The 15,915-nt window shown below is 40.6% G+C and overlaps 1 protein-coding gene across 1 annotated transcript in view; it reads left to right on the top strand.

Moving 5' to 3' along the window:
- Positions 1-15,915, top strand: part of ccdc33 (coiled-coil domain containing 33) — a 94,870-nt gene that overhangs the window by 46,278 nt on the left and 32,677 nt on the right. Inside the window, exons 6-12 of the mRNA XM_066701770.1 lie at positions 766-875; positions 4,172-4,273; positions 4,773-4,864; positions 7,002-7,122; positions 11,372-11,501; positions 12,081-12,214; positions 13,831-13,902. Coding sequence (XP_066557867.1) covers positions 766-875; positions 4,172-4,273; positions 4,773-4,864; positions 7,002-7,122; positions 11,372-11,501; positions 12,081-12,214; positions 13,831-13,902 — 761 coding nt within the window. The remainder of the gene's footprint in view (positions 1-765; positions 876-4,171; positions 4,274-4,772; positions 4,865-7,001; positions 7,123-11,371; positions 11,502-12,080; positions 12,215-13,830; positions 13,903-15,915) is intronic.

Below are 15,915 nucleotides of genomic sequence, written 5' to 3'. Positions count from 1 at the left end.
TGTGCTGAGCAAATACAAACTTACCTAGCAAATGGCAGCCTTCTAAAAAAAAAAAACTGGCGTTTTTTTTTTTAACAATCCCCCCTACCACTCAATCTTTGAACATGCTAAATGCATTGTCTCCCCAAGGGATTTATACAGTGTGATAAACACCATGGAGTATATACATGTACAAAATGTACTATATACACAGCATTTTCGATTAACACTCATAATTATGTTAATTTCTTGAAGTGGATGTTGCAGATTTGCTGTGCTTGTTGTGAATGTGTTTAATGTATGCAATATAATGGCAATTTGAATTTAACAGCCTCTAGTTAATTATGTATGACTGAAGAGAAGAATATTTTAATTCATATTAGAAAGGGTTTGATTACCTGCAACGATGAGACTGATTCTACTCAAATTATCTTAACAAGTCTGTTTTTGAATGTCTAATGGTAGATAAAAAAAAAAAATAGAATTCCATTATAATTAGTAATGATTGAGTTGCAGAAGGTATTTCTGTGCAGCTCAAAATGAGCAACAGTGTTATGCCAAAAGACTGGTCCCCCAATGTGGGGGGTTTCATCCTTAGTCCTGGGGAGTGACGTCACTGTAATATAGACCACGTACATAGTGAGCCTTGTTCAACACATTAAACTTTTTAGGGCTTTATGCTGCGAACTAACATTTGGAATCCGTCAGGTGTTATAAATTGTTAGCCAAAAAAAATAATAATGGCTTCCCTTTTGTTTTCTCCTGTTTCTGTCCATGGCCTGTCAGTGGTGGTCCTCAGTGTTGCAGACGGTCGAAGCAAGGAGCTGCTGGCCTACTTCCAGGTTCCAGTGTGGCATCTTAAACCTTTTCATCACTACCACATGGAGCTGGTCCAGGTGAGTGCTTGCCCTGCTACTCTCGTCTCCAAGGGCTGTTCCTGCTCAAGTCTTGTCCTCCATAGGCCTCTGTCAGACATCCATTACAAAGAGGAACGTCCATTATTAAAATTAGATTTCACACACAACAGCATCATGTTCCTTGCTCTGTGGTATCAAAGGGGTCAATATTGTGTATCTGAAGAAAATGAATAGTCCCCATTAGAATAAAGGAAGCTCAAACAGCCATAGAAACTTACGGAGTATATCTTTTAGATGACAAAAAGCGGTTCAAAGCAATACACAGAACACTTCTGCCTCAGCCACCATTATTAACTAGGCTATAAAGCTGTACGTTCATGCCAGGCCACACACCACCTAAAACACTTCTTAAGTCTTTAAGGAGGGCAAAATAACAAAGCGTCGTACTTTACAAAATCAGTCTATGATTTCTGAAAAGCACATTGTCCCTGAGCTTTGGAACAGGGGGGAATACCAAGGAGCTCCGGCTGTAGTATTGAACATTTGCAGTATGAAGCGCAGGAATAGCCACAGGCCAAATTCATCAAAGAGCATTTTTGGTGTGGCGCACAAGTCATGAATAACCAATGTTTTCTTTTCTCCCTTTGGTGAGATTGCAATACTCGGAATACACTGCAAGTTCCTGGGAGGAGCATGTCAGAGTACACTGCAGTTGAAACAATGTGCAGCTGGCAATTTTCTTGACTACAGTATAATTTGTGTATGTGGTGGGATTTCTTCAAAATAAAATCCAAAGCTTTTCTTCAAGGTTAAAATGAACTTTAATATAATGGGCCACCAAACACAATAAATGTTTTGCCAAAGACCTGAAAGATACAGCTCTGAACTGCTGGACAAAAAAGACTGCACAATTCATAGCTGTCCTGTTTTGACCAAACAATTATTTTTGGAGACCTAAAGAGTTGGTACGTATCTCCAGCTATCCTTCTTTCCATAGGAGAAGATATCAGCAATGCACACAACAGACTGACAGACTAGAAGTCACTGTCAAAATATCGATTTTGATGGCTTGGACCAAAATAATTGTACTTTTACCTTCTGGCTCAAGTGCATTTTTGTCAATAGTTTCACAAGAATAAAACAGTATATATAAAGCAATGTTTTATTCTTGTGAAACTACTGACAAAAATGCACTTGAGCCAGAAGGTAAAAGTACAATTATTCCGTATATAGATAGATAGATATAGATATATCATTCCATTTGATGTTGCGAAATTGACACAATTATGCAGATATTCTGCCCTCTCTTTACTTCATTACTTTCCAGTGTCAGTTTTTATTTATAGATTTGGTTTATTCCCTAATTGTTCAAAATGTAGCCCCTCTATGCATTATAAAATTGCTCTGTAGTGTACAATTTTTTCTTCATTCATTTTGTTGTTGTCATTATTGTCTTTCCTTTTTTTTGGTTATGTGTTTTTTGTTTCTTTGAAAGCCTGCACTGTTTGTAGAACACATCTCAGGCACTTTGGCGTTTAGTGTAAATTCCTCATATCAGCAAGTGAGTGGGTGGCTCGACAGTGTTTTGTTATTTCAGTAGTGTCAATCAACATAATGAGATCAATTGCAGATGTTGAAGTCAGTTCAGCTTGCTTGCCTGAGGACTAGAACTGATTCTGACAAATGGGAAACCACAGAAAGTATTTTAATGATGCGCTTTCATAAATTTTACTTTTTAAAAATGTTGAAGTAAAGGTGCAACTATCAGTAGTAAGCAAGGGGAATACTTCAAATTCATTCATTCACTGCTTCTCCAGTTCTGTGTTTAGTTCCCCTTAAACTCAATCCACAAAAAGACAGATGCAATCGTCCAAATTCAGTTGAACATGAATGAGAAAACCCCAAAAGACAAACTTGAAAAATGAACAGATCAGTAGATGGGAGATGCAGGCCTTAAACAATTCTGCAAAGTTTTATATTGAGATCCCAGGCATACCCCTAAATTAGGTTTAATTAAGCAATAGCATGTCTTCTACTTAGCAAAGCATAAAAATGAAACAAATAAATCTAACAGTGTTCAACACAAAATAATAATTTAGAAAATCATAATGCAGAAGATCAGTTCAGAGCAGAATGCATGTCCTCAGCCTGGCGGGTCTCTCTTCTCTGTGTGGTGTGAGTTCACACATGGCTACACTCCCACACTCCCTTTCAGGTCTCTCCTGCTCTTCAAGACTGTCCGTATAAATGATTCATCGTCTGCTTCTCCACTCCGGTGTTTGTTTCCTGTAAGACGACCAGCAGGAGACTTTTTTCAGCACTGTTTTGATTATTTTTCTCTTCATCATTTAATCTTTTGTTGCAGCCAGTACTAATTACCTTCAAAATGCTTTCAGAGCTCTAAAATCCCCTTACTGTACAAATTTCACTTGGCACATTTTGTATGCTTGGTATCAAAATATAGATAATAGGGTGGTCATGGACAAAGTAAACCTCAGCGAACAAAGCAGTAAGCTGTACATCGGAAGGGGAAATTAAAGAATAGTACTGACTTCACATAACTAGGTTTCCTACAGATAAGCCAAGATAGGTGAAGAGTACATTCATTGTGTGCACTGGTGTTGATGAATGAGCCCCAGCATCCTGCCCTATGGTTTACTGGGTTGTTGTTGTTTATGCCCTCTATAAATATTGATTGGCAGTGTGTTATTTTTATGGAGTGCACTCCAGAGAGTGCTGTGCAATAATCACTGCTCGTTTTCCATTCCGGTTAGACTTCCACAGCTGGCTGCCTCCTTCGCCTCTGTGATGGATGTCCAGGTCGAAATGCATTGGTTTTTGTGTGTATGTGCGAGGTTGAATAGTACTAAAGTGAGATGTAACGCATCATATAGCAATTCCGAGTGAGTGTCCAACCTCATGTAGACAGTGACAAGCCATAGGTGTAGCCACAGCACAAAGTTTTATAAATTACCTCTTCACCAATGTGTTTTTAAATCTCAATTAATTTCAAGAAACCTTAAACCTTTTCCATATTTCTCTTGTCTTTAATAATGGGTGAAAATAAGCTCACTTTTATTTTTTCTCTGAATAAGATTTTCATGGCTTCTGAAAATAAGCTGTGTATGTTTTAGTGGATCAAGTATAGCATTAGCAGGGGCATGCTACAATTAATGTTTTTTTTCTTGTTTTTTCTTTCCACTCAATGGATGTTTTTTTTTAAGTTGATAAGGGAACTGGTCACTTTTTGGGGATGTGAGAATGTACTGCTTACAAGCCAACTGTATTGGAGTTATAGTGGGACTGCAGCTGCTGTGCTCTGTCTTCCTCTCCAGGCCCACAGAAGTGTTCCCTCTGGGGTGAGGCTGTACGCCACACTGGTCCGTAAACTCAGCACACTTCCCCGGCAGCCCCGCTTCTCTTTCACAGGGTTTGAGGTATTTCCTGAGCACCTGTAACAACGTAGGAAGGGCTGTGAATCAGAAAATACACCCATGTACACTGAGCCCTGGAGACCTCGATCCTCTCCTCGCTTTTGAGCTGAATTCAAAACATGCCCCCCTCCAGAAATTACCAGGTGCTCAATTAATCTTTCATGCCTGTAAAATTTAATGGCATTTTCCATTCATGTAAACAAAAATACTAATAAGTCCAAAAAATTACATCTTCCTGTTTCACGTTACCTTCACAATAAGATAAACCATACTAACTAAATCATGCCTGCTTACAATTTCCTATTAACTGTGAATTCTTTTATTGATCTCCTTAATGCTAGGAGGTATTGAATAGCAAATTACTTTAACCACCTGCGTGTGATGCTGCATTTTTGCCGAGGAGGGGGATGCGTGCTGTGACTGCAGAACCAGGGGGCTTCTGGGATTGGTGATCACCCCTCCCCTCGTGTTCATCCGAGTTCATCCGAGTTCTGTGTTTCAGGTGCTGTTGCAGTCCATGGAGAAGCCACTGAAGGAGCCCGTTGGGCCGCTGCTTGCTGTGGCCCGAATTGTCCCCGATTATGAGTCATACAAGTAAGTGCTTGTGAAGTGCATATTGCCAGTGATCATGCATCTGAGGCTGAATCAACAAGGGTGATGGATTGCTGCTCGTGAATGGTAATGCTTCAGCCTGAAAATCTGAAGTGTTTATCATCTGTGTCTTCCCCCATCCCCCTTGGGCAGAGTTATGGGAAGGCAAGTGAATGCCCCGCTGTTGTAGTTTTGTAGGCGTGAACCTCGGAGGTCCGTGTCAGAAGTGCACATGTACACTTGCCCAGGGGGGTTAATGCACGCCTTGGTCCCTGACATCATTTTAGAAAAATAATGGAGAGTTTTGCCCTTTATTAGATAGCGGGCTGTTAATCAGAACACTAATAATAGCTTTTAAAAGCTTTTATCCGCCAGGGGAGTGCGAGGCTGGGTGCACTGAAGCACACAACCATATTTGATCAACCGTTCATGGCATTTTAAGGGAGATTTAAAAGCATCCGTGAAGCAGATGGAACTTCCAAAAGGGTTTTGCTGTTTTTGCTGTGCTTTATTTGTTTTTCTTATTTTTAATCGTTTTTAAGTGCTTTGGCAATGTTTCTCCTTTAAGCAGAGGTGTCATGTCATCGCTCACTTTCCACATGAGCAGGTTTCACACCTGCTCGGTGAATGACCCTCTATCCAGGATCTTATGTCAGAAAGTCAGGTGGCACTCTTATCTCTTTGGTTCACTTTTCCATTTATTCAAAATCCCATCTTCCACAAGCTCACAGGAAAGAAGAAATTAAGCATTTTGAAGTAGCAAATGAAGGACATGTACAAGGCTGTTGTTTCCATTAACATGCCCCTGGCCTGAGCTGTAGTTTACATGTGGCCTTTTTGCTTTAGCACTTCAAGGTACATCTATTATATTTATGGGCTCCTGCTAGCTGGTCTAACCTCAGCCACTTCCACTTTGGACATTTACAAGCTGCATTTGAACTGAGACAGTTTAAATAAATGGGGAGCACTCAGGGAAGTAGCTGTCCCCCTGTTTAACTGCAGAATTCATTCTCGTGAACCAAAGCATAATACGACTTCTGAGCAATGAAAATAATTTACTCCCAAGGAATCCTAGTAAACAATAAAATGTTGCTGTCTAGTAATGTTTCTGGAAAAACAACTGTTGTTATTGTTGTAGGAAAATAATTGTATTTCTCCTTCAAATCTTGTTCTCGCGTTTTGTCTGGACAGCAATGGATCTGGTTGGGTATTCATTTAAATTTCAGAAATGGGGTTGTTCCATACTGTACCATACTGACGTGGAAGATTCCATTGAGCGCACAGTTCGGCAGTGAAGCTGTGAACAGTCTGTACCCTGCTGGAGTCTCTCCAGTCTCAGTGTGGGTCAGAAACCCAGGTCCACTAAGGGCCTGTGCTTCTGAGAGCTCTTCAGCCACTGAGGATGATGTTGAGTACCTTCTGTCATAGGTTTCCTCTGGATGATTGACACGTGGGGTCAGGGAGTAATCAGCCTGTCCGTCTCCATTATTTTCTGTGTGATGTGATTCCCGTTTCTAATAATAGCAGGACTGTTGCTAAGGCGCCATTCACATGTTCGTATGCAACTGTAATGTTTTATTTATTTACTTTTGAGATAGGTTTCCTGTCTTCAATTTAATCTACTGGACGGCTGGTGGGGAGGCACTGTCATGGTTTCATTAACATCTTCTGCTTTTCTGGAAATTGCATCTCACCCTTGTAGTGTTCAGGGATTGTGAACCATGCAAGGCTTTTCCTATTTTGACCCTTTGGACCCGAGTCTAAAAATTATTTTAGGTAACTCTGAATCATCAGTTTACAAAATCTAGTAACAAATATGCATGTTTTAACCTGTTTTATACAAGATGGATTTGACAGATGTGGTTTTGAAAAGAAGTGTGCCTGTTTTTGTCCCAAATTATCTATAAATTCCTTAATTACCTGTTCAAGTGTAGAAAATGAAACGATGTCTTTAAAAATTGATTATTCAAAAATACAGGATAATTGCACTCCCGGACCAGGTTGGGCCAGCTGGCATGAGGGTACTATAAGGATTTTATAAAGTACCTGTGTATTTGGTGCGACTTTGTTTAAACCTAAATGGCGTAGTGAACGTGCAAAGAAACCAAGCACACAATCAAGATCAGGGTTGTTCTTCCAGAGACACCATGCTGCTGCGGACTCCTCGAGCGGCAGGCATCGCCATCACCTCCGTCTCATTCCCTCAGCCTCAGCCCTCATCCTTCGATGTGCCGCGTGTATCTGCCAAGGGCCACCCCCAGGTGAGTCCCATGCCTCACCAAGAAACACAGTCTAAATCGGCAGGGCACACCACGGCCTTCTCCTGATGTCTGTACCCCTGTCGACACATTTATCTGTATAGGAACAGCTCACTGAGATTGTTGTATGTGTCTAATGGTGCCCTAGACTAAGACTGCTTTATAATAGTATCAACACACACAACACATTCAATATGCACTCAACAATCCTAACACAAGGACATCATATAAAACTCCTATGAACACTATAACAAAAAATATCAATATATTGTAGTGTGCCAGGTGGGTACACCCCCTTGTCTAGTGCTTTGTGCAGTGTTATAGGGCAAACCATACATGATTAGTTCCTCTTACATATCGGTGTAGGAATACAAGGGCACCTTACATGTAATTGAGGGAGGGTCCCTGTTAAATAAAGACCCTATCATACATTTATGTATTGACTTTATTGGTGGTTGTGGGCGATCACGTAGGATGGATGTGTGGGGATTGGTGAATGACCGGCAGGGAGGTTAGACCTGCACGGTAGTCGCACATAGGTGGGGTTATATAGTGGGACTTGTCGGGGGATTGATTTGCAAGGCGCCCTAGAGGAGTGAAGCTGACCCAACAATTGTTTGACTCCAGTATTGCTATACGCTTGTGGTGATAATAAATCCCCCTAATTATTAATAAAGACAAGTTTTTTATTCAACAAACAAAATTATATCTTTATATATATATATATATATATATATATATATATATATATATATATATATATATATATATATAATGATATTCTGTTATGTTTTTAAATTGTATTTTATAATGATTATGTGAAGAGCCAAACAAGGTGTCAGGAGGCAAGAGTTACGAGTCCAGGCTGTGAGTCATTTGCGCAGTGTTGTGTAATCCCCTGCCTGGGCCGCCTGTCCTCCTCTCCCTCCTGCCACACTGCTCTCCACTCTCACCCCCCACCTCTGTCTGCCTCGGTCCACACTCTCTCCTCATGTAGCTTTTAGGAGGCACATGATGGCAGTTTCCCCAGGTCCGCTGTGTTTAATGGAAATATGTCATCTTTCTCTTCTCTCAGTGCTAAGGGAGCCCCACAGAGACTTGCACTGCCTATATTGATCAGTCTGCTAAAATGCTTCTGTCTGCCTTTATATCTGTCTGTTAGTATTTGTATGTGTATCTTTCAAATGAAATTGTGTAAAGCACTGTGGCTGCCTTTTTATCCTGCTTCATAAAAATGTAGATACACATTTACTAAGTCGCACTGCTACAAAATACTAAATCATTATTTATTTAAACTCTTACATTTATAGATCAGCCCAGCATTCTCTAGTGTTTTTGTTTCCATTGTGATTAAAGATAGACTTTTTTTCCCAGTTCATTCTTATTTCAGGGTAGAGACATCTCTGGATTTTGAGTACAGTATTTCTCTTTAAAGTAGGACCTTATGCAGGCATTATAAATGGAATACAAATTTTGTTTTTTAAAATGAATATGTAAAGGGTGTAAAGGTGAATATCTTTTTAAAATGCCTTCCATTTAAGATTTTTATTTACAAACATTAACCAAAGTGTACAGAAACGATGTAGTCACATTGCAATACTTTTCTCTGTGTCACTCGGCTGTCGGTGTGCGTTCATAATCATGTGGCAGAGAAAATGGGCGTGCGAGAGCATTTGTAGCAGTATGTCGGCCTACGTGGGTGTGTGCATGTTTCTTGCGTGTGAACAGTTTTTCTTCTTGTATAACCCCCACTATCAGCAAGGCAGTAACCCCCACCTCTCAGGATGTGGAGCTTGGCACAAGCTATTATTATGACAGTCTGTCTGTGTGAATCAGTGTGAGCGCTCACGTGAGAGCACGGGCCCAGGCGTTTTGCACTCACTCAGAGGAACTCCATCTGTGCTCGGCCAAGCGGATGCACTCGGATCAACTGGCCTCTTCTGAATGGGCCTCCCGTATGCAGGGGAAGGTCATTGTACACAGAGAACCTCCACATTTGATTGTGATCCTCTGAGTGGTCCCAGATTTTGAGGATGCTATGATTCCCCCTCCCCCATATTCTTACAATGATGTAGCAAAAAACACAGCATTTAAACAGAATTCCTGAACACAAATAAAATCCTGTATAATTATAAAAAAAAAAGGGAATCCAACAGAATATAGGCCTAAAATCATTCAGGATATGTATGTGCAGGATATTTGCAAGATTTTAAATGTTGTTTTTTATGTATAGGTGGGTTTAGTTTTTTGCAGGCTTTTTGTTTGACCGCTTGACAGTCATTTCTGATCATAAATTGTTTGTTTACCCCAATATCCCCTTTATATGCCACTAATATGGGATCTTATGGTTTTGCTGGCCAAAGAAGCTACTCTTGTCCGGTCATGCTGTTTGGCCACTAAAGAAAGCACACAGCCCTGTGCTTAGTGTCTCTATTACCTATATGTGAGTTTTCAATTCAGTCCCAGAACCACATGGTTATATGTCTCAAAGCTTGTTTTGTTGTTAATGTTTTTTCTTGGTGACCATGTAATCAGAATTGTTTTCATTTATCTATGTTTTTTAATCATCGTAAACTGAATTTTATAGTCAGTTTGAATATTTTAGTTTTGTGTTTGTTTATATAAGGTTCAGGTGGTCAGAAACATTGGTAATTGGAGAATCATTGACCTTTGATCGAAGTTTCATTCCTATCGGCAATACTTTGAACAAATCTGCATATATTTAGATCATTAAAATGTCACATTGCGGTGTAATTACCCTATCTAACAGCAGTGGATTGGGAATCAATAAGGACTTGACTAGGTGGTGTCACTATTGACCTTTGTGTGTGCAGGGTAGCCTGTCCCAATGACATTTATGGATGAGGAGTCCTGGGGGAGAATGCTCTTCATGAGAGCGTGCAAATCACACTTCTGTAATTTCCATGGCAATCTGTCCCATATTAATATGGAAAGGACTGCAAATTATTTCTAACAGACCGGGGTGTTCTCAGGTTTGAAATGATCCAAAGTAATTAGAAATATTTCATGAGTGACTGGGTGGATTTGACAAATCTGCAACCTGAAACACAGCTGTATTTATTTCCATACTTAAGATGCATAAGCCATGTGTGTTATAATTATTTGCTTTAGAGAAATATGCTTTTAAAACAATCTAAATATTTTGTGTCTTTAAATTACAGTCATTTGGGAAAATAACGTCCTGCATTTTAGACAACATTTTGAGCAGTAAAGGTTTTAGTTGGTGGAGAAAAAATGAAAACAGGAAATGCCCCTCTGATCTTTTATTCTAATAAACTGAGTAGAGATAGCTGCTCATGCCCCTTGTGCTGGGTTCAGGGAGTGGATACCATCTCGGCTAGTTAATGTGAACTAGTTGTTTTTATTTTAAAGTGCATACTAACCCTTTAACTGCGGAAGTAGGTGTCAGAAAAACAAACAAATTGATAAGATTCCAGTATAAAAGTTGTAAATATATATAGAAGTAAATATACTGCAGTGTATATTCTGCCACACAAATTGTAGGTACCTTGTGGCAAAAGTGTCTTATACCAACCAATCTAGTGGCCAGTAAAGTGTTAATTCTTATATATGTATTTTTGTTGTCTGTAAACTCAACTTTAATCCAGTGACCAACATTTCAGCATCTGACTGCTTCAGGATTATGACCACAAAAGAGCGATCTCAGCTCCTCAGTACCCTTCTCAGGCCATTGCAGAACTCCTACATTAGAGCAAACTGCCAGCGTGCACAGCTTAATCACCCCCCCTTCTGTGTGATCAGGCATGTGGCACCGGGGCCATCTGCCTTCCTCCACCAACCTTGCCAGGCCTCAGGCCAGGCGCTGGGTATACTCACTCCTTGGGCACAGCTTATCACTGCGTACTGAGAGCTGAGCCGGGCAGCGCTGATTTTATTTAGTTGTACAGGAAATAAAGCAGGAGAGCCTTAATCTTATCAGTAAAACTGCACAAGGCAGGGTGGGTCTTTGCCATTCTCTTCTGGTAGCTCTGTTTAATGAAAAGTGATGTATCTGACAGAAATAAGTCACCTACGACAACCAGGCAAATAGGTAAAGAATAAAAAAGGCAGATCTAGTTCCTGCTATTGCACATAACCCCAGGTATGAGCAGGCAGTCAGATGTTTAAAATAAGTGATGTATTGTCACCACAGTTGTTTGAGGTACAAGCCTTTACAATGTCAAGTGTTGTTGAGTAGGAGTGAGGTAAATGGGGCCCCTCTCTTCTCCAGGTGTCCCCCGCAGGGTTTCCTGATGAGCAACCCACCTGGAACCACAGCTTCCTGTTCCACGGTAGGGACTGTGCCACTATCTTCACCGGGGGGGCTGCGCTGGTGCTGGAGTACTACCCCATCACTACAGGTCAGCTCTCAACCAATCACATTGAATATACCCAACATTGACAGTCTGATTGAACACTTTCAATACTAATACCCATTACTCCAGGTCAGCCCATACGCATGATAATGACTGATAACCATTACAGACACATGAACCTGCATGCTTTTTAAGGACCAGCAAAGCAGATACTGGGAAAGCAAAGGGGTTTTTAACCTGCAGTGCATACACAGCACTTTAAATAGAAATAGTGTACAAAAATTGCTTTTGAATGTAAGATACATAACATACATAGCCAACTGAATTCACAGACCTCGATTAACACTTGGAATACTCCACCTAAAATAACATTGGACAGTCTAGAGCTAATCTATGTCTCTGAAACCAGCCCATAAGCTAATAAATTGTACTTTATTGCAGCTCCACAGACCAGGTGTACACACAGGCATAATTGGTAACTCATTTTGACAGTATGTCCTCTCTGCTTCTATACTACTAGCTAGTACCATATTACATCTGTGAAAAGGACCAGGGTAAACACTTTAATATCTCACCCCAGAGCAGGCTATTCCATCCAGTGAGCTTTTTGCTGTGTGTTTGCAGTGATGAACACTGTGAGCTGGCACATCCGCAGCCCCCTGGGCTTCTCTGCCCTGCCCCTGGACCAGGCTCTGTACAGGAGGCTGATGGAAGAGAGAGGTCAAAGGGGAGTGAAGGTGGAGAAGGTGCCCCTGCAGGTGAGAGAGAGGCTTCAGTCCACCGGGCTGTTGCAGCCTTGTTCATCTTTTTAGCAGTTGAACAGATACATACTGTATTTTAGTCCTGTTTTTCATCTACAGCAGAACAAAGTCATATATATACTCTGTATTTCCCCATTGCTCCATTTCTTACTAATTGAAATTGTGTTTGTTCCACATGATTCACCAATGCTGTTTCTGGTATTGGCCTTTTCCAGCATAAACCGCTGCTGAAAAGACATCTGGAAGTTGAATCAGGTTAAATGTTTAGGGGAACTATTTCACTATTGTCCAGGTTTCAATTTATTTTATCCTCCCTGGAAATTTCCAAGTAGTTACCATTGAGACAGATTTGTGGTACCCCAGCTAGCTAGTTCCACTGGACGAATAATGGTCAGAATTTACTGTGTTCTTCCTTGACCCGTGCTACACCCCTCCACTGAGTTTTGTGAAAATCGGTCTTGTAGTTTTTGCGTAATCCTGACAGACACAGACACACATGAGTGAAAACATTAGCAACATTCTGCTCCTGTGGGGTTGACGACTCTTAGCTAGCACATAGCTAGCGTTAGCTATCTCGACTGTTAGGTTAGGTATTAAATATAACAACCTTACCCTGTTTGGCAGTCTTTTTGAACATATGTTCAATATTCTGCGACAATGACGCTGCTGCCTGCTGTCTCTCCTGCTCTTTTCACCCCATACTCACTATCCAGCTGGATGTCGTTGGCCTCACAGATTTTGCTATGAGTGCATAACGTCAGTTGCTGCGCATGTAATACTCCTGTAAAGGATGATATTAATGAATACAAAAAACGGACTTAAATTCTGGATCTTTGGCAGTGAGAGGGCGGTCTTTCGAATTACCCGAACCCCCCCGTCTACGGGCATGTACCCATTACAATATATATCCGTATAATCAGAATTCTGCAGGTGAGGTTCTCTGCTGACTCAAGATTGAAGAATTTGTTTATGCCTATTTGCTTTTTGTTCTTGAAAACAAGATTAAATATATATATTTTTTAAATATCACATGATTCATGAAATTAAAATTAATTGCATTTCCCCCTGTGGTGGTGATGTAATGTATATAGCTAATTTATTCCTGCACAGTGTTTGTATTGTTTTGCTGTCAGAGGTAATCCTTGTTATTCCAGAGATGCCAAGTCTTGTTCACATACCTTCATTTGTTCTAATTCACCAGGGCTGAATTAAGCAAACTAGACCAACAAGCAATAACGTCTTGTTATGAAACCACCGTCAACTTCAAAAAGTTGAGACAAATCATATTAAATAATCTCCTGGTTACGCATTCAGTGGGCAGAAAAATTAACAAAATTTTATACCAATGCATATAGGACCTATTTTACTTAATGTCTAGCATCAATCATACTTTAGTTTCATTAACACTGTTCATTATCCCAACAATAGTTGCCTGGAAGTGTCTTTATATTAGACTTTCACTCCAGGTCTGAAAACAATGTTTCTGCCCATGTCAATTCATCACTGAGTTCCTGCAAGACTATATGGATGTGAAGATAAAAATGCTTTTGAACAAGTGCACATTTTTCTTACTAATGCAGGATGTACTAACATTATGTACCATTCTTACCCAGGGCAGCACGCTTCAAACCACTGTAGACACAGAGCCCAATGTGGGAGTTATTCTTCGCCTCATTGGCTCAGAGGTGAGTGTCTAAGCTTATTCTCCACCAATCACTGCACAGCTCTTTGGAGATGACTTCTTGCATTGTTGTATATCTAGTAATATTAATGGTAGCACTCAGTCCCACTTTCCAGACTAGTTTAATGTGTTGCAGCTTTTTCATGTTCAGTGTTGATGTTTATATATGTATCGATTTATTTTTCCATTTGTTACAAGACTTTTATTCAGGAGACCCACAGGGCACAGATCCAGTCTTGGAGGGCCGCCATGCAGTCGCTCTTGTAGGCGTCTCTAAATTCTCATAGGTTTAAGACTCGAGATAGTGTGTTCAGCTGGTCAGATCGAGCAAACAATTTAATTAGGTAACTAATTTGTCTGTTGGAATGAAAAACACGAAGGAGTTTTGTTTGGTTGTGAATGCGTCCCAACGTGTGCTCGTCACCCTGTTGCTTAAAGACCTACGACTTATTGCAGCTCGTTAGCTTGCAGGTAATGTGCAGGGGTTCCTGTGTTGGGCCTGTTTTTAGTAACAGCACTGCAGTGCTCAGGTTTTGCACTGGACCTCATGCTCGCCTTGTTTCAGTCCAGTCAGTACAGCTGCCCAGACAGTGCCGGAGGAGGCTAAGCTCTGAGTCTGTGTTGATAGCATATATATTCATTGAAAGGGAGTTCCAGCTCCCCACTGGAATTCTTCCATCTACACAAGATTCCTATTACTTCACTGAGGCCTGCGGAAACAACTAGAAAATAATAGGTCATTTATTTCATACTGAACCACAGGCAAGAATGCAGTGTAAACAAAGACAGAGGCGGAGCTACCTCAGCTTTGGCATTCAGCTGATGAAATTTGTAAAAAGCCTATACTCCAGTTTCATGTGTTGTTTTTGTTATATAGTGTTACACTGTCATTCTACCTTATTCTTACCCCTGTGGTTATATTAAGTGATTCAAGGCCCTTAATGTGATTTATTACATTATACTTTCGGTTGTGTGGTCCACAAAGATTTCAGGAATTGTCACAGTGGGCTGTGAACAGACACGTTTGCTCTGTATTGATCCCAGAGCTGCACAAAACAGAGTAAATCTGCATGACTTATCAAATGGTAAAAAATATACATTGTTAATTCAATTTGGCAATGAAAAGATTAAATAAAGGAGGCAATAAGGTAAGAAGTATTTAGTATATTTTACATTACCTAGATATTAAGTTCAATCAGGTTTTGCTTTTCCAGTGACCCACTGGATTGTCAGTGATATTCACCCTTAAAAAAGCAGTGTCAGCATAAGCAGTCTATTCCTCTCTGGCATTGATTTGTTTTCTGTCTTGTTCATTGTTCTCCTCTGCTGTTCTTTAGAGGGTCTCACCTGCGTCAAGCAGTGACCCAGGCATGTTTTGTGAACCTCTGTACTCTGAGCTTGAGCCCAGGCCTCTAGCACTAACAGCCTAAAAAGACCAGCACATTATCCTACTGTACTCTTTATCTCCCTTCTCCTCTTTTCCCACTGCCACAGTCTGTACACAACATCCCAGGATAAATGATAAACCCCCACTGTCCTCTTCAGCAACTAAAAAATGACTAGTCTGTAAGCCAGTAGCCTGGAGAGGGTACTAAATGTACTTTATTGCTCTTTAATAATTACTATACAACATTATTATCTTAATGCAGCTATCTTTATGGGCTCGGTGGGACAGTAACTGGTTTACGAGCTCCAGAGCAGGCAGAGTTGGGGCATCCATCTCTATCTTGTCTGTCTCTCCCCTGTGCGTCTCTTCCTCGCCACTAATAGACCCCTCCCAGAGCACTTTGCCTCACAGCTACACTCCTCACTGTCTCTTTTATGAGTGCCAGAAGTGAGCAAGAAACCATATCCACACAGATTAATAGAAAAGCTATAAAACTATAACATTGTGCATAAATTACAGCATCACAAAGTGATTGCCTCCCTGAGACTAGTGCAATGTGTCTGTTGAGCCAATGAAGGTATATTTCAGACAGAATGGCTTAAGGCAATGCACAGCACATAACATAGATTT

Source organism: Amia ocellicauda, chromosome 4 (genome assembly GCF_036373705.1).
Source record: "Amia ocellicauda isolate fAmiCal2 chromosome 4, fAmiCal2.hap1, whole genome shotgun sequence".
NCBI classification, from domain to species: domain Eukaryota; kingdom Metazoa; phylum Chordata; class Actinopteri; order Amiiformes; family Amiidae; genus Amia; species Amia ocellicauda.
This window is presented reverse-complemented; position numbering and strand designations above follow the sequence as displayed.